Source organism: Camelus ferus, chromosome 15 (assembly GCF_009834535.1).
Source record: "Camelus ferus isolate YT-003-E chromosome 15, BCGSAC_Cfer_1.0, whole genome shotgun sequence".
NCBI classification, from domain to species: domain Eukaryota; kingdom Metazoa; phylum Chordata; class Mammalia; order Artiodactyla; family Camelidae; genus Camelus; species Camelus ferus.
In genome coordinates, this window is record NC_045710.1 from 5,832,033 (window position 1) to 5,854,767 (window position 22,735).

Below are 22,735 nucleotides of genomic sequence, written 5' to 3' on the forward strand. Positions count from 1 at the left end.
TCACAATTTGAACAACTAAAAGATCCCTGAAGTCACTTTTCATCTTTTCCCACATTGGCACTTTTCTTCCCTATCTTTGTAATTTTGTGAGACCGTCATCTGCCTCAAGTGAGTGCTGTCATCACATGGGACATAGTTTAAGTTGTAAAAAACTTTGAATTTATTTGGCTTCATTTTGATTGTTTTTTAATCATTTGTATTTCCTTCCCTTGAATGTTTACAGTGGAGCTGGACAAGAAGTAGGAAGATCATGTATTATTCTGGAGTTCAAAGGAAGAAAAATAATGGTAATTATTATTTGGTAATCAGGTTAACAGTAAGGCTCTGTCTGCATTCGGTGTTAAGTCTTTTCTAGTACAGTACTTATCTGTTTAGCTCCCAGAAAAATGTCCTAGTTGGAGATGTATTCTATGCTGTAAAATGTTAATGTGGGAAACTAATATACCTTCCACTTAGTAATTTGACAAAACATTAAGTAAACTGAGAATATATATTCCAAGGTTGTAAAATTATCAGCTGGATCTCCTGAACTATTGCTTCTTCAAAGTCCATCTTCTATTCCTGAAGCTCTGGCCAACCTAACTGCCCCACCCTTGGTGGAAGACACCAAGGAACTGGCCACCTGAACACACTCACAGCTCCAGCTGTCCCCACGCAGTGCAGCCCTGGTACCAGCTTAGGTACCTCAGTCAGCACTAGGGCCCCTGGCCTTGGGCAAGTCAGTCTCTCCGATAAGCCCATTTCCTTCCCTGAGAGTTAGAGGGAGGGGTCGTCTCTGTGGTCCTCATTAGAAAGGCGATTCACGGCTTATCGTGTTCTTGTGGTTCCACTCTGCTTCTCCCACTCTTAAAAGAACAGGTGAAGTTTGCAGCCTGGAGATTGTCATTCAAGTGAAGTAAGCCAGAAAGAGAAAGAAAAATACCATATAGTATCACTTACATGTGGAATCTAAAAAAAAGACAAATGAAGTTATTTACAAAATAGAGACAGATTCACAGACATAGAAGACAAATGGTTACCAGTAGGGGAAGGGGGTACGAAGGGATAAATTGGGAGTTTGAGATTTGCAGATACTAACCACGATACATAAAATAGATAAACAACAAGTTTATACTGTATGGCACAGGGAACTATGTTCAATATCTTGTAGTAACCTATAATGAAAAAGAATATGAAAACTAATGTATGTATGTATCTGTATGACTGGGACATTGCTGTATACCAGAAATTGACACAACACTGTAAACTGACTATACTTCAATTAAAAAAAAAGGCATATAGCAGACATGATTGTCTTTTTAGTCATTTATTGTATTAATATGACAAAGACACCCCAAAAATGAAGATATAACTCTAATGACTGCCTCTTAAGAATTTGCCTTAAAATACTTAAAGTGCCCTGATCAGGGAAGTTTCCTATTTCTAATCGTTGTCTTCTCACAACAGTCAGATCTGGTGGTAGTAAATCTATAAACTGTAAAAATGGTGGCCATCTTCTGATACTAAATTTCTTGAAAAAGAGCTCATTCATTGTTAAGAGTGCCTACAAGAAGTAGCTGGAAAGAAGATGTCTTGCATTTGTGTTCTGTGACTCTAAATGGGCATTATATTTTAGGTTCATTTGGGAAGTTAGAATCGTTAATGGTGTATTTGCCCATTTAATAGGAATTGCATGCCAATAAATAACAAGTTCATACTGTGTAGCACAGGGAACTATATTCAATATCTTGTAACTTATGATGAAAAAGACTATGAAAACGAATATATATATGTACTTGCATGACAGAAGCATGTGCTGTACACCAGAAACTGACACAATGTTGTTAACTGACTATACTTCAATAAAAAATATATATATACAGAAAGAATTGCATTCCAAATGCTAGTGTATGGAGTCCATCTGGTGTAGTGCAATGGATTAGTTATAATTATTGTTTATTTGTTGAATGAACTTTAATGAAGTGTGGAGGTGACTGTGATCTTGTTCCCCATTTCTTTCAGCTGGACTGTGGGATCCACCCTGGCCTAGAAGGAATGGATGCTCTTCCTTATATTGATTTAATTGACCCAGCTGAGATTGATCTCCTACTAATTAGTCAGTAAGGCTTTTTTTTTCTTTATTAAGGACACTGTTTTTCAATGACTTTTGCTATAAAGATCGCTCTTTACCAGATTTTAAGATTCTGGTGTTTTAAGAGTACTTCCTACCAGAAATTATATTGCAGACATCTTATGTCTTATGACAACACGCCATACTGTCATCGCAGGTGAGAGAAGTTTACTAGAAAGATTCACCTTCCCATCTCTAGAGTAAGTGAGGAGGTAATGTATGCCTTGGATCATTGTAAAACTGGGAGACCAAGAAAGCTCTTTGACAGAATATCCCCTTGAGGCCACTGAGTTGTCACGTTACTCTGTGGGAACTTCATATATAAACAGTGACATGTTTCAACTTGATACCACCAAAGCGCTTGTTATAACTTTGGCTGCCAGAAATAGGTTTGGCTATATCTTGATGTTTAAATGCTTTTAATGTCTTTTCCTTACACTTGAGCTGGATGCATCACTCCCTCCCGCTGCACGTACCTGCCCCTGGTAGGTTCTGAGAGTATTGGTGTGTGATGGTTACAGAGAGCTTTTCTGTACAGTGAACGTCAAGTATATGATGGGTAGTATTTTAGTAACTGACAGAATCTCTTTGTTTCTTTTTAAGTTTCCATTTGGATCACTGTGGAGCTTTGCCCTGGTTTCTACAGAAGACAAGTTTCAAGGGAAGAACATTTATGACTCATGCCACAAAAGCTATTTATAGATGGCTTCTTTCAGATTATGTCAAAGTTAGGTAAATTACTTTGTTAGACTTATCATGCATCTGGTTCTACACAGTACATATGGTTTACAATATAGACCATTTTGTGTTTTGAAATGAGATGTTTTCTTTTTATCCACAAGGAAGTCATTAATTCAGTCATTCAGTAACAACTCATCAGACACCCATTGTGTACGCAGCACCTCCTTGGCCTTAAGTCTTTATGTAGTTTTTAACATCCCTTTAAATCTTTGTAATTTACGTGAATAAGATACGATAGAAATATTCTGTACATAGAATTTCCTAATTTTGTTAAAATTTAAAACAAAATATATTATACGGTGATGTATACTGAAATCTTATTTTGATTGATTTGATCAGAGCGAACTGACTATCTTAAGTGGAAAAAGTTCCCTGGGATAGTTTTTTCCAGTTGCAAGAGGAAAATCTCCTGTACCAGAAAATTTGGAGCATTTTTGTGATACTTACAGTACAAGTTGTTAGCCTTCAAAAGTTAACTGTTTAATATGTATATTCCAAGGGTAGCTAAGATGCAATTTGTTATTTTTCTTATATAAATACAGAATAATTAAAGAGTTATTCTTAGTAATAATTATACTGATTAACACTTAAATAATGTATTAGCGCTGTGTGATAGTGTGTAACACTTAAACCATGTACCAGGCACAGTCCTCAGTTCTTAACATATGTTAACCCATTTCGTCTTCATATCAACCTCATGGTGTAGGCTTGTCGTGAACCCCATTTTACAGAGATTATGAAACTGAGGCACAGAGAGGTTAGGTTATTTGCCCCTAATGATCAGGGTAAGAGACAAAGCTGGGCTTTGAACCCAAGCAATCTCGGCTTCAGTGTCTGTGTCCTTAACCCCTACTCTCTCTTGCTTTTTTGGAAGTATATTAACATAATTTTTAGGAGAAAACGTATGTTAGACTTTGTAGAGAAATCTTTTCACATCCCAGTGTGAGAAACTCTGCCGTGGTCCAATGTATGTGAGTGAGTTTATCTTGCAGGAGTGTTAGGGCAGAAAAAAAGGTTGAGAAATACTATCCTAAAGAACACTTTGCCTTAACTCACTGTGTGTACTTTGCTTAAAATCATGCTGTATAATTATACACACTGAACATTTTAATTATAATAGCAGAGTTAAAAAAATACACAAAATGTCCAAGAGATTCTAAACAGCATAAGCCATACAATATAATTCTAAGAAATATCTTCATGGACATGTCATCCACAGACAATTTCTTTGAGTTCAAAGACTTGTTAAAAATCTTACCCTTAATTTTTTTGTTGTTGGCATCTTTAAAAATTTAGTAATATATCAGCAGACGACATGCTGTATACTGAGACAGATTTGGAAGAGAGCATGGATAAAATTGAGACCATCAACTTTCATGAAGTGAAGGAAGTTGCAGGAATCAAGTTCTGGTGTTACCACGCCGGCCACGTCCTGGGAGCGGCCATGTTCATGATTGAGATCGCAGGTGTAAAGGTACTCTCTAGTTCTGGAGTGTCCTCCCCACGAGAAATGAGTGCAGGGCTTTATACCACCAAACAGGACTAAAGAATATCCCCTAAGACTTGCGAAGTGTCAAGACACTGAAACATAAAATTATGTTGATTCTTTTTTCCAGTGTAAATATCCTGGTTTATACGCCGGTGATACTTTTTCTACCATGATTGAGAAAAGAGTTCAGTAAGCATCTCAGAAAAGTTTCCTCACACTCCTGTAGGATTAATTCCTTTTCAGTGTGCTTTAGAAAACTGAAAGCTCTTTAGGGAAGAGCCTTCCTTGGGGCTGCATCCATTTAACGTTGAAACGTGATTTGGCGTCCATGTCCTCTTGGTGTTCTGGGATTCACATATAAGCCCCTCGAGAGGGTGGACTGCGTGAGTGAAAGAGCTTAATCAGAAAGGATCTTTGCAGCCATCCTTGACGAAAAAGACAAACGGGAGTCTCAATAAACTTGAGAAAACAGGTGGACTGATAGTTTTCAAGACTGACTCCGGTGTGCCAGTTCTCAACTCTGGCTGCACCTTAATTCACTCAAGGAGCTTTTTAAAAATACCATTGGATCTGAGGGTGTGGCCTTGGCCTTTTTTTTTTTGTTTTCTAGGTGATTCTTATGTGCAGCCAGAGTTGGGAACCAGTGTTCTCGTGTAATATTGTTCTTAGTTTTTGTAACTGCTCATTATTTGAAATTTTTACACATTGACATGTGTACTGTGAAACCATTTATTGCTGTTTGCTTGGAGGCACTAAAAATAAGCAGAAAATAGCAAAAATGCAGCTCTAACTTCCCATTTCAAATTTGATGAAATTTGATGGAAGATGCAGTTTTATCTTCTGTCTAGGTGGGTTTCCCGTACATGTCAGTAGATTTCTTTCCTCATTCTCCTGCCCTTTTTCTCTAAGATCTTGAAAATACTTCTCAAGTTTATTAATATAGAGGTTATCTTTGTGGGATGATTCTGGGGCTATATTATTTCCATTAGTTAAATTGAATAATTGAAACACTGGATGGTTTATGACAGAACTAAGTTACACATTTTGAATTAGACACAAATACTGCATCTAAATGTCTTCAGTTGTAGGCCACTTTTTCTGTTAAACCTCACTTTCAAGAATTTATGAGCTAAGAAAAAAAATTTTTTTTAGAGAATTTATGAGCTAAATATATTCAATAGTCAAATGAAGCCTTCCACAATCCTAACTTTCCAGCTTTATCTTTTTTATAGCTTTTGTACACTGGTGATTTCTCAAGACAAGAAGATAGACACTTAATGGCTGCTGAAATTCCTAATATTAAACCTGATATTCTTATCATTGTAAGTATTGGTGCTTGTATTGTAATTTGTGTAAGGTAAGCAGGATTTTTTTCTAATGGGAAAAAAATAGGGTGATCTCATTTCCATAATATGTGATTGGATATCACAATGTATTTGGCTTTTTAGAATAAAAATTAACTTTTTATTAAAATGTGTTAACTCTGGTTTACTATCAAAGATGACATACAATCTCCTAAGTATTTTTGTTTAGGTTGATTTCCCCAGTTCATAGAACATCTTAACCATCGTGTAGGAATGCTGTGGCCCCACTGCCTTTGCCATTCCTTGTGACTCTCTTTTGACCTGTAGCACCTGCTAACTTCATGTGTATGTCCTGTCTGCCTACTGGGTTGCAGGTCCCAGAAGAATAAAAAAAAATATATTACCTGTACAGCAGCTTTGTGGGGCTTGGTAAGGAGCAAATTAATTAATGTGCATTGGGCCTGTGGTATATATAAGAATATCATGGGTGTTTAGTTAAAGCTGGAAGAGCTGTCTGTTTCTCCCTCAGCACCCACAGCATCCCCCAGCTGCCCAAGCGCAAGGGGCTGGTGCTCATTGCTGTACTGAATGTCGCAAGTGAATTCAGTTTGGCTCCGCTCATGGTATATCCAGCATGGAAACTGACTTTAATTTAAAGGAAGTTGCTTTTTTAACCCTCAGAAAAAAAGTTATTTTCATTATATCTGGTACTTTAGAGCAGTACTTCTCAAACTGTAATGTGCTTATGAGTCATCTGCTGATACTGTAAAAATAAAGGTTCTGATGATGGCTGGGCTGGGGCCTGAGATTCAGTGCTTCTAATAAACTCCTGGGGATGGCATTGCTGCTGGTCAGCGGGCCACACATAGTAAGGCTGAGGGGATATTCTTAAACAGAACTAGAAGAAACAATATCTGTTTCTGATTTATAACCTTGACTTATCAGAGGTGGGAGAAATAGCCTTTTTCCCACCCATGGAAATCAAAATGGTTTAGAAAAAAAAGCATAGCAAAATTATCTTGAGTAGAGAAGATACATTTTTGGACTATATTCTGATTCCATTTTCTAAAAAATGTTTATTAATTTAGCCAGATCTGAATTCTAAAATTATTATTTGCCCTTCTTTCCAATTCGTATTATAACAACATATGTTCATGAAAATGGCATGTTAATAGAGAAATAAGCACTTTGCTTGCTGTTTGGCTTTTGTATACTTTGGGAATGACCAGCCCTGTCTCACACTTCTAACGTGTTGTGTAGGAGTCTACCTATGGGACCCACATCCACGAGAAGCGGGAAGAGCGAGAGGCCAGATTCTGTAACACTGTTCACGATATTGTAAACAGAGGGGGCAGAGGTCTCATTCCTGTCTTTGCTCTTGGAAGGGCTCAGGAGCTTCTCTTGATTCTAGGTATGCCTTTTCCTTCTCACCTGGGAGATTCTCAAAATCGTGGAGTGCTGTTATATCAGGATAATTGCATGACCTTGGATAGGTTGTTCTACCCTTCTGGGCTTCAGTTTCTGCTTTTTTTTTTTTTTTTTTTTTGTATTTTTAAGTTGATGTATAGTCAGTTTACAGTGTTGTGTCAAGTTTCTGGTGTACAGCATCATGTTTCAGTCATACTTTTTTGTTTTTTTTTTTTTAGTTTCTATGTTTAAGAATAGGGATTTGGTGCCAGTAAGAGCCCAGAGCAACAGGGTCTTTCATGCAATGCTACTGGAAATAGAAATGGTGTCCCCTTTCTAGTTGCCATCAGCATTAGAAGTTTAAAAATATGCTGCCCTTTGACCTAGCAGTTCCATTTCTGGGAATGAAATACACAGAAAATTTTGTTAGTAAGGGTGTTCATAATTCTAGTAATTTTAAAGAATTGTGTCAGTAAATACCACATCATAGGAAAAAAATCATTTTTCATGCTAGTTATTATATATTTTTACATAATATATTAAGTGGACTAAAAAGTAGAGTTCAAAACAGTATGGACTCTGAACATAGTTAGGTAAAAAAATATGCAAGTGGCCAGAAAGATATTCAAAGATATCAGATATTAAATCTGGATAGTGAGAAATTGGATGATTTCTTTTTCATTTTCTGCTTTTCTCGATTTTCCAAGTATGTCAGTGAGCGTGTATAACTTTTTGTAATAAGAGGAACAGTAGGCATCACTTGTGCATATATTTAATGATCCTTTTTAACATTCTGTGATTCTTTTGGGGGGAATGCACCCTTCTTAAAGAATAACTGATAAGTGTTTGTACGGACATAGAGTCAATGTGAAGAACTAGAAATGATCTCAAGCTTTTACTTCTCAGTTCTGCCTGAATGATGCTAGGGGTAAATAGCATCCCTGTTACACTGGAAAGGGAACTAGGGGAAGCCGAATAAATGACCTCAGATCAAAAGCAAACCTCTGAAAATAAAAACGAAAATTAAAAATAATAATAATTAAAAAAAAAAAAAAAGCAAATCTCTGAGAGAGAGACAGGACTTGGTAGAAGCTAAATTTTCTAAATCCTAAACCAGTCTAGTTTTCTCTTGGTTTTGACTTGGTTCTTCTTTCTAACTGCAAGTCAAGTTTGTCCTTAGACGTCTTAAAATGAAAAGTCTCCGTAACAGTAATCTGAGGAGCAGAAGGAACTGAGAGGCCGAAACTATGTCCTCACCATCCAGTTGGGTTGCCAGAGTTAGCAAATAAAAATACAAGACACCAGTTAAATTTTAATTTCAGATAAGTAATAATATTTAGCCTAAGTATATCAAATATTTACTGTATATTCTTATATTAAACATCTTTTATTTGCCTGAAGTTCAGGTTTAACTGGGCATTTGCTTTTTTGAATCTGACAACCCTTTATGAACCAGGACTGCTCTATGCACTTGGTTGCTCCTTTTCCCTTAAATTCTCCCTGTAATGTAGTGTAATAGAGAAGAGCCATTCGAACCCCTGGTTTCAGATCTCACCTGTGATCTAACCATATGACCTTGGGCAAGTTATTCAACTTTTTTAACATTTAAATTTTTTCATAAAAACAACGCAAAAAATAGGAGACTGTGATGTGATCTTGGGATGTAGTGTACTTTGCAGGATATTTGAAAAATCGTAAGGGTGTATATGAAAACTTTGACACCATTAAGAATTTTAATTGTATCTAAAAGAACACAAACAACTAACAGAGGGCAAAGTAGGAAATATATTTGTAATGTATGACAGGAAAAGTCCCTGTCCTTATATGGAGTTTTCACTTATAAATCAAGTAGAAAAACAACATTCCCACACTTTTCAACCTTTTTTAAAAAAGCCTCAGTTTCCTAATCTATAAGATGGAAATCAATTGTCATAAATTTGTTTGAAATTAGAAATAATAAATGTAAATTGTATATTAGATATTTAATACATTTCCTAAATACAAGAGCACCAAGTAGAATAAGTGATGTCTTTTGGCTGTACTACCCTCATAATATTTGGGTATTTAATGAGGATTTTCAATAAAAACAAGCCTTCTTTTGAAGGTATGTTGCTCACTGTTTTCATTAATTATCAGAAACTGTTTAGCAGTTTTCTAAAAATATAGTCACAGAGTAATGTGACCTTTTTGTGTTCAAAATCAATTTTAACTTCTTTGGCAATCCTGTCTATTTCAATGTCTATTTGAAGTATAAATAAAACATTTTTATTTAAAACCATCACAGAATTTAGTGTCTCTCTGGGATAATAAATCACGTTCTATTAATCAGTGTAAACTTCTACTGAATCATTTTTAAAAGCATCCATATTTGGGACTATGGTCACAACATTCTTTTTAGGTCCTGCATTAATGCTTAGAAATAAGTTTTGGTTTTATAAGTTTATGTCTTTAAAATATAGTTCTGTGCTTTAATTTATTTCTTATCTGAGTTTTAGAAAATTAATTATATGTATCATTTATTATTTGAACTCTTTGCCCCACACAACAAAGTGATATTTGTTAATCTTGTAAAATCTCTCTAGATGAGTACTGGCAGAACCACCCAGAACTCCATGATATCCCAATATACTACGCATCGTCTTTGGCCAAGAAGTGCATGGCGGTGTACCAGACATACGTGAACGCCATGAATGACAAAATCCGCAAACAGATCAACATCAACAACCCCTTTGTTTTCAAACACATTAGTAACCTTAAGGTGAGTGCTCTTGGGAGACGGAAGAAGGGCAGATAAAGCACAAGTGAGTGAGCAGCAGGAGGGGACACCTGTCCTTGACCTGTGGCTGAATCCTTCCTGCTGAAGTCTTACCTTTTCTGGGGCAAGCATCACTTTTCTGAGAGAAATCAAAGGTTTAGCAACTAGCATTCTTTTTGGCTTAAACAAATTTGCCACTTGTTCTAGCTCTCCACATGTTCTCAATATGTACCATTGTGAAATAACTTGGATTTCTCTGCTATAGAAATGAAAAGCCCTGAGGAGAAAAATATCTTGTGTTACATATTTTTTCTGTTCTTACTCAAACCTAATCATCTTTTTGATTAGCACTGCAGATTCTAATATGCAAATTTTCATGTTTACTTTCCTAGAGCATTCAATAAAATCTGATTTTCTTTAATTTAAACAAATAATTTCATTTAAACTAATGCTCTAATCTTAATAAAGTAATACCCCAAAATTCAAGTTATAAGTGATCTTCCAGTTGTAAATAGGCTCTGTCAGTAAATTATTATTTTTTAAGTTAATTGGTTAGGAGTTAGAGCCGAGTTTTCCCTAGAAACAATGTTGAACTTTTTGATTAGATTTCCAGGCCAACTCAAAATGTAATGAAGTATGCAAAGTCATTGTGAGTCTTTGGGGAAATTCTTTCAGAATTCTACCTTGGGTGGATAGAAACCCATTTGAATCTTTCTTTTACTTTCTGCCTGCCTGCTAGGCACTGAAAATGGTCTTAATGACCCTTCATCCACTGTAGAAGGTTTGGAAGGTCATTGTGAACTAACTGCTTTTTTTCATTTTGTCTTCCTTTCACTCCCAGCCTAACCTGTTTAGGGACCTTGGAAATTGGACTTAAAATGTTTGCTAGTCTTGTCAAGTCCCTTCCCATGTGTTCATCTTTTTCCTCACTTTTTGGTATTCTTTACCAATGCTTTGTCAAACCCTGGAATTTAACATGCTTTTACCATTCCATTTTTCCTCCCAGAGCATGGATCATTTTGACGACATTGGCCCCAGCGTTGTAATGGCCTCCCCAGGCATGATGCAAAGTGGCTTATCCAGGGAGCTCTTTGAAAGCTGGTGTACTGATAAGAGGAACGGCGTCATTATAGCCGGGTACTGTGTGGAAGGCACACTCGCCAAGGTCAGTCAGAGCCTTAGACCACTGTGTTATTCCTAGTCAAGACTGCAGAGGCAGCGGTAGCCTCCCTGGGTTTTCCGTGTTCTTTAAGTTTGTAGTTTTTTAAATAATACAAGTTTTGATTTTTAAAAATGAGGATGGAAATAGGCAGTTAGAGATGTTCTTAAAGCTGAGAAGTTAATGCAGACACTGAGATCCCCAGCTGATTGGCAGGGATGTGAAAGTTTGAGAAGCACTCATCTGGTGGCAGTAAAGGAAAAAATGGAAGGGTATCTGTTTGAGACAGACACATGGATAACCCTCATCTAATAAAGAAGAAGTTTACTAATGCGTGTTCTGAAAAGCTGCGGAATGTGTTTGGGTTGATTGCCCATCTTCCTGTTGATACAAAATGATTGACATTAACTCTGAGGGATGTAGACACGGATGTGCAAAACTTTAGAGAGAATTTCTCAACATTCATGCATCACATTCTCTTATTTCTTACCAATAACTTCAATTTTTTAAATACATTATGATTCCATGCCTTGATCACTTTTACTACTTTTATCTTATTCTGTAAGTCATTTAGACAATATTTGCTATGTATGTAAAATAGGTTTCCAGAATAGAAATACATCTGTCCTTTATACAAATCCTCCTATCTGGAAAGTGACTTTTTAGAACAGATAGTTGGAAATAAAAGTATACCTTTCCCATCATAAGAGTTATAACTTTCACTTACAGGACTCCAAATACATTGATTTTTTTGTGTTAATTGGCTTACCTTCCTGATTAAATGTTTGCTTGATCAAGAAAATAACTATTTGATATGTACTAAATCACTAGCATTAGAATGATTTTTGTGCTCAAGTTCCTAAATTAGCGTAAGAGTTAATGGCTGCATAAAAAAGTAGAAAATGTACCTTTCCTTTTCTGATTGGATAGTTTATTGGTTTTGTTTTGTTTTTAACAGCATATCATGTCTGAACCTGAAGAAATCACTACCATGTCTGGACAGAAGCTACCACTGAAAATGTCTGTTGATTACATTTCATTCTCTGCTCACACGGATTACCAGCAAACCAGTGAATTTATTCGTGCTCTGAAACCACCTCACGTGGTGAGTTTATGAATTTGCTTTTCAGCATTAAAAAAGGAGAAAAGGGTGTCTTGCAGCAGCGGGTTCTCAGGTCAGACACCGCCTTCCCTTACGGTAGCAGCAGTACCTTCACCTGCGCTTGGACCTAACCTTTATGCTCCCCTTTGAGTCAGGCAAGCTGTGCACTTGAATTTTCTCCATTTTACATGGACTCTCTTACTCAGATCTGCCAACTCCAGCCTTCTTTGCTGCCTCTTCAATAATTTAAGAGCACCGGCTTTACAAGTATGACTGTTTTGAATCTCAACTCCACCCCTTACTTGCTGTGTAACCCTGGGCAAGTTACTTAACCTCTCCTTACCTCATTTGTAAACAGGGATAATAATACCCATAAGGTTATTGTAAGGATCAGATGAGAGAACATGTATCTAAATGCATGTAATTCGGTGCCTGGCATGTAGAAAATGCTGCATAATGTGGAGAGAGGAGGAAGGCAAGTCACATAGTAGTGAAAGTTAAAAGTGCAAAGTTAAAAGGAGCATTACATCGCTCCTTACTGATCTGGTTTGTTTATATTTTTAAGCTTTATGTTATTATTAAGGTAAGAGTTATATTTTGGTGGGACTGGAGAGAGTTAGCTTAAAAAAATGTATCTTTAGTTAGAGGAGCACGTATGGAACATGAGTCTATAGAAAACATATGAAGTAAAGAAGTGCTCTTTCTGGATGTAGCAGTATCAGAACTTCATCCCTTTTTATGGCTGGATAATATTCCATTGTGTGTATAGACCACATTTTGTTTATTCATCTGTTGATGGACACTTGGATTGTTTCCACCTTTTGGCTATAATGTATGATAATGCTGCCATGAATTTTGGCACGTAAGCATCTGTTTGAGTCCCTGTTTTCAGTTCTTGGTAAACACCTAGTAAATACCTAGGAGTGGAATTGCTGGATCATAGGCTAATTCTGTGTGTAACTAGAGGAATCACCAAATGTTTTCCATGGCATTCTCTGCCGTTTCATATTCCTACCAGCAATGCACAAGGGTTCCAGTTCTCCACATTCTTGTCAACTGGTTAGTTTCCTTTTTATCACCATGCTAATAAGGGCAACATGGGATCTCACTGTAGTTTTGATTTTCATCTCCCTGATGATCAGCGATGTTGAGCATTTTGTGTACTCTTTGGTTAGTTTTTTAGTTCTTTCTACATGGTAGTCCTCACAGGTAGTTATCATTGGCTCCTAATGAGCAGATTCCTTGGTGGAGAAAACCCCTCACCTACTTAGCTGTATAGCATGTCAGGTCTGGTCACAGTGTAGCAGTTCACGGGCGCCTTCTGGTGTGTGTGGTTTACAGATATTCTCCCAGATTTGAAAGCCGTGGAGTAAGAGCTGTATCGCTCTTTCTCTCTGGAATCAGCACCTCATCCTCAGCCCCATTTTATTGCTCTCCAGACTCTATCGCTACTGTCAGTTTAAATTCCTGGATTCAGTTTGATGCTTACCTTCCTCCAGTAACCAAGTCTTTGCCTGGTCGTGATGCTGGGCAGGCTTCTGTTAGCCCAGGCAAGAAGTCATCTACAGTGTAGGTGAAGAATGATCTATCTCTCTTGTAAAATACATGTTATGAAAGTGAATTAGAAAGACTGATATTATATATGTGTATATGTGTGTGTGTGTGTATGTGTATGTAGCTAATGCAGTAATTGTAAATACCTCTCTAAAACATAGTTTCATTTGGTTCTGAAATACTTTATCTGGTATTACTTTAAGAAACAGAAGAAGTCTTTCTTTCCCCACCAAAAGCTTATTTTGATAGTCTTATATTAAGAAATCTAAAGAAAACTCTGGGTGTTTTCTGAGGCAGTAGGAGTAGCAATAGTCTCGTATAAGAACCACATGCATTTAAAGCTACTAGAGGCTCCAGAAGTCGCCTGGTCCCGCCCTTTCCCATGTGCACATAGAAGCCTAGAAAAAGTCTGGCTTCCACAAAGTTGTGTATCTTGTTAGTGGCAAAAACTGGACTAGAAAAGAAATTTCTTTATTGTCTCTTGAAATAATTCCACTTAAGGACCTTTTAAAGCCAAACAGATTGGAAATGTCTATACAAGTTTGATTGACTCGTGGTCCTTAAAAGTAGTAAAGTTTAATAATTTCAAGTATATCTCCATTTCATATAATTAACTAATTCAGATAAGGACCATTATTAATCTGAACTAAGAATGTTTCCCTGTGCTCTTTTAAAACGTACCCTTGGCAGATTTTAGTCCATGGAGAACAGAACGAAATGGCCAGATTGAAAGCAGCCCTGATTCGAGAATATGAAGATAATGATGAAGTTCACATAGAGGTTCATAATCCTCGGAATACAGAAGCAGTGACCTTGAACTTCAGGGGAGAGAAACTAGCCAAGGTAAGAGGTTATGGTTCCTACTGCTGTCCATTCCTAGTGGTTCCTTATCTCTTCAGGGAAATGGATGCTTGCTAAGAAAACCCACCTCTTAATCAGATCAAGATCATGTACTTACTGATGAGTTCCGTCTACTCAGTACACTACAAGCACTTCAGCCTTATGCTTTTAGGCTTCCTCTGGGTCCACTAATTTGTTTCTTCACGTGGAAAATTTTCAAATAAATTAGACCTTAATATTGAGTTTGATAGTTTTTAATCTACATTCCTACTTACTTTTCATTCCCATGTCAGAGAATAAACAAATGTCCGTTGCTGTTTTTTACTGCCCACCTCTTGGCATTCTCCCTAAGAATCTAAAGGTAGTTTCCTGTCTCTAAACATAATGTCTGTGGATATTGTGGAATTTATAAACATTTGTTTAAGAATCAATCATTTTTGATGGTGAAGTATATTTTCCAAATTTAAAAAATAAATAATTAAGGGAAAAAACTGACGGGATATTAGAGGGGTGCTATAAGCAGTCTGCACTTTTACCTCCTATTAATCAAAAGTCAAAATTCTTAAGATCCCTCTAAAGGAAGCTTTTTAATTATCTATCTGAAGTTTTAAATATCAAACATGTCAATGAGCAACTTTACTGATTCTTTTAAGACATAATGAGCCAGATATGAGAAAGCTAATTGATGGATATCATTTCTTGCAGTTGAATTTGAGGAAAAAAACAAATTTGCAAAAGTTAGGATATGAGGCTTTTGTTGTCAAAGAAAAGCAAATGGTTGTATTTACTCCTGAACCTTACTGCTTGCAGAACTTTCCAGGGACCAGTTTAATAGAAGGGCTCTTATACCTGTATTAAAATACATTCAGTTAGGAATCTAGAACTGTATTTCACAAACTCCGCTGGCTGCAGTGTGGGGAGAAAAAGGAAGTTTTACAGTCACACAGTTTAGGAGAAGCTGAGCTAAACAAAATTAAGATGTTTATAGCAGGACTTTCCAGAGTTTTTATTAGGCCATTGTGCGTTATAAGTCCTCAAGAAATATTGTATGCAGCATTAAAAATAAAATGTTTTGGCTCTAGAACTGAGAACACACTTTAGGTATATGTGTCATTTTATATTTAACTTTATATTTGCATAGAGAAGCTAGTGTCAGCATCTGTTTCCCCAAATAGTTTGGCATTGGAGTGTTCTGTTATTTTAGTTACTTAGCATCATTAGCTGTAGTTGCTTTTTCCCTCAAGTGCAATAACCTTACTTTGGGAGAAGTCAGATTGATGACAGCCATCCTCCGCCATGTAAAACAGAGGCAAAGTAAAAAGGTAGGTAAAGAAAATCAGACCCCCAGAGAATTATCGAAAAACCCTGTGCACTTTGCTTTCTAGAATTGTCAGACCGACCAGTTGTGTGTGTGGTAATAACTCAGCATGCTGGGAACTCGCACACACTTGAATAGAGAAAGGGAAGCTGGCAGCAGAGGGTGAAGTCAGAAGAAGCGCTCAGACAGTTCTCTAGGCAGACAAGCATACCCACCTCATCAGCTCCTGGGACATCACTGTCCTGAAATCAGCCCCCTGGCAGCAAAACTCCTTTCCATTTAGTCACCAAAATGTAAGGAGAAAATAACCCAAGAAGCCATGTGAGAGCGCCGGCTCCCGTTGCAGTTCTGAGAACACGTGTTGCCACTGCCTCGCTGCCGTCTGCCCTCACCACTGAGAAGTAAACAAGTGTGAAGTACAGGGTCTTTGTCCCCTTTGAGTTCATTGATTTGTAGGTGAGAAAAGTTATATTAAAGAATGCTGGATTTCACGTTTCTAAGGGTTTTTGGTGGTGGTGGTAATTTTTGTCAGTACTCTTCTCTTAAAAAATGTTCCCTCTCAGTAGGAGCTCATCCATGCCTGTCTTTGCTGAGCTTTGTATTCAGAGATGCTGCTGCCTTTAGTGTTGGGTCTGGTGTGGCCTCGCATCTTTGTATAACGGGGCTCCCTCTGTGTACGGGGTTGACAGCCAGCCTGAGGGACCACGCGTGTCTGGCCCTACCCTTTTCTGTCCTTCCCACTGTGCTGTTGCTGCCGAGAGCTTTTTTAAGCCCCCGAACCCGGTAGGTTTATTTGATCGCTGAACCGTTTGGAGCTGAACTGAATCTGGCCATTCTCACCAGATCTGCCCCCGCGGCTCTTTTCTTTGGTCTCCCGATTGCCTTGTTACTGCCCTGGTCGTAGAGAGATATAACACTGTATTTTTCTTGTTTAAATTCGTGTGTTGTTTTTTCATAGTTCGCCTCTGTAGTGGTCATCATTATGATTGAGTCCCAGAATAATTGATTGCATTTTACAAGATTCTGTTCTCTCCAGATTGTTTTTTGTGTTTATTTTGTTTTGTTTTGTTTTAATAGGTCATGGGCTTTTTAGCAGACAAAAAACCAGAACAAGGCCAGCGGGTCTCAGGAATACTTGTCAAAAGAAACTTTAATTATCACATACTTTCTCCTTGTGACCTCTCTAGTAAGTATACTCTTAAATGTCAAATGTAATTTGATTTTAGCATTGAAAGAAAATCTACAAAAACTTCTACCTAGTAGCCAAATTTTAAGCAATAACCAAATAATAAAGTACAAATAGAATATGAAAACGATTATATGTTTGTTCCTATAGGACTGAAGCATTGTGCTGCACGCCAGAAATTGACACAACATTGTAAACTAACTATATACTTCAATAAAAATATATTAAAAAATAATAATAAAGTACAAATAGGTGAAACCTGATAATCTCATTAGCTTTATGGGGGGGAAAAATCTTCCTTGAACTATTAAAACATTTAAATTCTTTGTGAAATAAATTTTTCTTAATTGGAAGCATAAGTTCCCCTGTAACACAGATCGACGACCTCTAACCCTTTACAGGCTTGTCTTCTGCCTTTCACAGTGGAGTCCTGGCGCTTTTATTTCCTGGGCTCGCCGCACAAGCTTTTTGATTTTTATGACCTGTAGTTTTAAGTCACTTGCTGGACCTTGTGTTTTATGCCTGTGTAAATGCTAAGCCATCATTGCTTTTGCAGTAAACATGGTAGTATCTTCAGGTAGACAGCTGCACTCAATTTTATGTGTAGAGCACTAATAAGTTAAAAGTGCTTTATCAAGGAGTAAATAGCAGCAGTGTTCAGGTGTCCGTCTGTGAGACAGGCCAGCTGTCAGCTTTCGGACCGTGCAGTAGACAATAACTTGTTCCATGAACAGTCAGTGAGCTCTTGCTCAATGCCAGGCATCGTGTGAGGTGCTGGAGGATAGAGATTCATGAGAAGCACAGTCCCAGCCCTTGAAAAGCTATCTATTGAGAGAAGCCACCTTGTGTAGAGCCAATCACAGTGCAGACCCGTGACGCTCAGAAGTGCATGATACGGATGTGAGATGAGGGTGGGGCCAGCAGAGTTGGGAAAGCTTTGCTAACCAGGTAGCTCTCATGCCAAGTGGTGAAGGACTGCCAGGAGCTGCCAAGCAGAAAAGATGGCAGAGGCCAGCTCACTTCCTGACTTGGAGACGTTCAGGGACCTAACATGTTTGGAAGAATGAGAGTGCCTTCTTGTGCCTGGAGCGCAAGCTAACTGTTGGGCAGGGCCGGGGGTGAGGGGGTGTTTAGGGGTAGGAGCCAATTGAAGAGCACTGTGTTCGCTAGAAAAACACGTTCTCACTTACTCTGCTTTTACTTCTCTTTTCTTTATGTATGTGTTTGCAAATTGCATTTTGTGGGACTAGTATTGTTTCTTAAAGTATATTTATTCTAATTTCCTCTTCAGATTATACTGACTTGGCCATGAGCACTGTAAAACAGACCCAAGCCATTCCATATACGGGGCCTTTTAATTTGCTCTATTACCAGCTGCAGAAATTGACAGGTGTGTGTATTTATTAACATTCACTTAATTGTTTTTTGTTTTTGAGTAAGGTAACTGCATATCTGGGAAAGGATATTAATTGTCTCAGAATTGCACAAATTTTATTTATATTTTACTTGGTCATGTTATCATCACCTTTAGGTGAAAATTTTGAAAACATACTGATAAACATTTTTTTAATTCCATAACATGTCTTACTCTTGATCCATTTTAAAATTCTAAAAATGTCAGTAGTCTTTGCTTGTGTTTAAAGTCTACTTTAGTTTACTATAGCTAAATTATATCTTTTTCTTTTCTTTGTTCACTGAAAATAATTTTTCTGGTTCCATCTGTACTAATCTATCCAGCAGGTTTTATAAGCGTGCATGATCACTGGCCAAAGGCCAGTAAAGAATGAACATACTCTGTTTTCATATTAGACTGTTGTGAGTTAGAGAGTTTCGTGTGTTAACATCAGGATGGAGATGACTTAGTTTAAAAGTGTGAGTTCTCTCTAATAAGCAAGAACACTTCAAATCACACAATTACACTTTCTATTAATATGCTCTTTATAATTCATATAGTAAAGTACTTACATAAAAGAAACCGATAAAAATAATCTTTTTTTACCTCAGAACTTCTTGTTAGAATTATAGATCATAACATAAGAAGTTAATAAAATATGTCTGAATTAATCCTTAATTAAGAGGTTATTGGGAAGACCAGAAAGGTCTCATCTTAGAGAATTTCCCTTTCCTTCTCATCTTAGACATCTCAGGAATTTCCCTGTAGAACCATTAAACCTGTGAAGACAGAAGGCAGAAGTGACTAGTAGGTGCTGAGGCTTGTGTTAAATTTCAGGATGCTAGTTGCTGAATCTCTTGTACAATCATAGGTGTTTGACAGTCATGAACGTTTGTAACTTTTAAAATGTTTACTGTCCAAGGTAAATCCTATCTAGTTATATGAATTTTTATAATACATGTTGAGATCTTCCATTTGCTATAAGCAATTAATATAAAACCTACTTAGCTATTTAAAAATTTGCCTATACACGAGTTACTAAATTTTTTTCAATTGTGTGTCACCTTATTTCAGCTACCTCTATAAACAAATAATTATGCTTTAGACAATTATTTTTAAATTAAAAATTTTTTCTATTTTTATACAATTTTTAAAGGTTACTTTCCATGTACAGTTGTTACAAAAAATTGGCTTTGTTCCCTGTGTCGTATATACATCCTTGAGCCTGGCTTACACCCAGTAGTTTGTTTCTCTCACTCCCACACCCCTATGTTGCTCCCCCATCTCAAAAAATTATGTATGTCTTATAATTCTTTTTTTTTTCAGGTGATGTAGAAGAATTAGAAATTCAGGAAAAACCTGCTTTGAAAGTGTTCAAAAATATTACTGTAATCCAAGAACCAGGAATGGTGGTATTAGAAGTAAGATAAGATCATTTACCTAAACAAGGAAGGGGAAAAAGTTTTGAGTTCAGATGTAATTATAGAGAAAATTGATTTCTTCCCAATCAGGAAAAAAAAAATTGTTGGAAAACACGTGTATTTTTTTTCTTTCCAAGATCGGCTTTAAATATAACATAGCTAGGCATTTTCTAAATAGTTAAATTAGCATAGAAACTAATAATAAATTAAGGCTTAATGTTTAGTATGTGTAATAATCACAGGTCTCTCATATGAGTAAGTTTTAACTGATTTTTTAGTACCCCAGGATGTCTTGAGTTATATCAAAAGTTGTTAAAATTCTCAAGATAAAAATAAAATTCTGACACATTAAAGCAAACAAACTTGTTATGCAGCACTTCTTAAGAGAGTGAAATTCTGAAGATTCAAATAAGAAACATTAAAATGACCCAAATTCACAAAGGCTAGAAACAGAAACTTAGAAATCATTAATTTAGGTGACTGTGATTCTCACTCTTGGAATTTTAAATTCATAAGGGTAGAATTTGGAACCCAGACACCAAGTGACTTTGATGGTTGATTCTGATAGATTGGCATCTGTTAAGTTTAAAGACTGACTTTCAGGGTGAATCCTAACACTGAGTGATCCAGGGAGGTACCTTGTCTGTTTCTCTGCCTCAAGGTTGTGTGTAAATTTGCCAGCTATACGGTCAACTATTCTGTTCACACATACTGTTTTTTAAAACAAACAAAAAAAGATCTGATGGCTGTGGTCCCACTGTAATTCTCTGATTTAATTCTGAATTTGATTTATAAGGCTAAAAATAACTGAAGAAATTGTCAAAAAGAGTAGTTATCTATAACATGAAGTTACATATAATATATAAAGTATCAGAAAGGGGAAAAGTTATTAGAGACAGTAATTTAGTTCTTGCTACTAAACTTAGAGAATGTATTTTTAACTCCCCAGAATTAACATGTCAAAGAAAATCTTAGAGAAGTTTTACAGTGACTCACATCATTTGTAAAAGCACTCTTTAGAGAAATAATAAAAGGGGGGGGGGGGGTCTCATTCCTGAAGTAATTCAGCTGGTCTCACCCTAACCTGGGGGACATGGAAAAATTTCTCAGAGCACTGGGCACATGAAACAGTATCAGGGATCTTAGGTTTCATGTGAGAAACAAAAGTAAATATCTGAAAATATTACTGTCTGTGCTACGAAAATATAGTGACTAGGAATTTGATCCTAGAACCAAGAATTAATCACTGCTTATTTACTTGTGCAAGTTACTTTTGAGTCAGTTTCCTCCTTTATGATGAAGATGTTATTAGAATTAAATGAGATAATGTATATAAAACACTTACCACAAAGGATGGGCTCAGTACATTTTACTATTGTTGATAAAAAAGAAATTAGAGAAGTTCAGCATTGCTGGTTAATGTCAGCTGATCTCAGTGAAATGCTAGAAACATTGTCCCACATGTGCAGTCTGTGGCTGGGTGGGTGGTGGTGACTGCAGCTTTTGTGGTTGGCTGGGTTGCACCTCCCTAATTCTGCCTCTTGCTTTACAGTGGTTGGCAAACCCTTCCAATGATATGTATGCAGATACAGTAACAACCGTGATACTAGAAGTTCAGTCCAACCCGAAAATAAGGAAAGGTACAGAATTACTTCATTTTTGTCAGTTCTTTCACTTCTCCCATGGTTCTATGAACTGAAAAGCAGAAAACAGGGTCTTAAAGAGCTTGAAATCTGATTTTCCCATTCCTGTAACTCTTAAGGTATGATACATGCATAGGGCGTATTACTAATATTTTATTTACTTTTTGTTCTGAATCTTCATCTGTGCTATAAAAACATGGTTGCAATTAACACAAAGATGAAATCTCTTTGTTTTCTAAGCAGCAATTTTCAATCAAGGAAAACACCAGTGAAAATACTTGTGCGTGATTTCTTTACAGCTGGATTCTATTTTATACATAATTCAATAGAACACATGTTAAGATACACATTATTGGCATGTAAGGTTGTCCTTTGTGCTCCTGGGGGAAGAAACCACCCAGGAAATATTCCGAGAAGCCTCACAGGACATCAGATCTTGTTCTCTGATGGAATTTTTCTGTTTCTTAAAATTAAAAGAAAAAAGTAAGTAGTTAGCTCTTTGATTTCAGGGGAAAAATGCTTCGCCAATTACTTCGTAATCCATCTTCTCGTAATTGGTCACATCTATAAGATGAAACTATTAAACGCCTAGACAAATCTAAATTATTCATCTAAGTTACTGGTAAGTGTTTGAATGTGAGTAATAATCATGGTAGAAATTATGCTTTGGACACTATTTGATCATTTATTTTAGTTGAATTAACCCGTGAGTAATGGATCCCCCGTGTGCCTGTAACCTAGGAGATGGAGCCACACCTTCACACAAGCCGCAGAAGAACAGCACACCTTGGATTTTCATACGATGTTCAGTATCAGTCTTTGCCCCAGGGAACAAAGATACTCATGACAGAACAGTTTTAAAGGCAGTTGTCAGTTTTCTGTATTTTACCTTTTTCTTCTCTTCGATGGTAGAATATAAAGGACAAGGTATAGGGTGGGGGGGTGTGGGAAGGAGGACCTTTTACAAAGGTCATAACTAATTAGTGGTACAAAAGTTAGGAGCAGTGAAGTGAGGGGGACAAGGGTGAAGTGCAGAGAACAGGAGGGGAAGTTTAAGGCCAGAGTGTGTGGGCTGGCACAGCTTTCCGTGAGCGCGGCTGCCTTCACTTCCTTAGTGTGTGCCTGTTCCCTTGAAATCAGACACTCCTGAGTTGAATTGTGTTTTAGCCTCCAAGGTTGCTTTTTGTTCATTAAATTCTAATAGCTCTTTTGTAAAATGAAGTCAGGTATTTGTATACTTCCCTGAAAAATGAAATTTCTATGCAAAAATGATATTTTTCCAGGCCAATCAGGATGTTTTGTGGGCTTCAGGG

General features: G+C 36.9%; 1 protein-coding gene across 7 annotated transcripts in view; it reads left to right on the plus strand.

The window, feature by feature from the left end:
- CPSF3 (cleavage and polyadenylation specific factor 3) overlaps positions 1-22,735 on the plus strand; it is a 31,945-nt gene that overhangs the window by 4,431 nt on the left and 4,779 nt on the right. For 6 of the 7 annotated variants that reach the window (XM_006191846.2, XM_014565321.2, XM_032496997.1 and 3 more), the window contains exons 2-15: positions 224-287; positions 2,002-2,099; positions 2,714-2,842; positions 4,148-4,325; positions 5,573-5,662; positions 6,905-7,055; positions 9,634-9,809; positions 10,813-10,971; positions 11,924-12,070; positions 14,312-14,464; positions 16,857-16,965; positions 18,257-18,355; positions 19,685-19,779; positions 21,332-21,419. In XM_006191846.2, coding sequence (XP_006191908.1) covers positions 224-287; positions 2,002-2,099; positions 2,714-2,842; positions 4,148-4,325; positions 5,573-5,662; positions 6,905-7,055; positions 9,634-9,809; positions 10,813-10,971; positions 11,924-12,070; positions 14,312-14,464; positions 16,857-16,965; positions 18,257-18,355; positions 19,685-19,779; positions 21,332-21,419 — 1,736 coding nt within the window. Of the gene's footprint in view, positions 1-223; positions 288-2,001; positions 2,100-2,713; positions 2,843-4,147; positions 4,326-5,572; positions 5,663-6,904; positions 7,056-9,633; positions 9,810-10,812; positions 10,972-11,923; positions 12,071-14,311; positions 14,465-16,856; positions 16,966-18,256; positions 18,356-19,684; positions 19,780-21,331; positions 21,420-22,735 lie in introns of those variants that run through there. The other variant, XM_032496998.1, reaches the window with a different exon arrangement.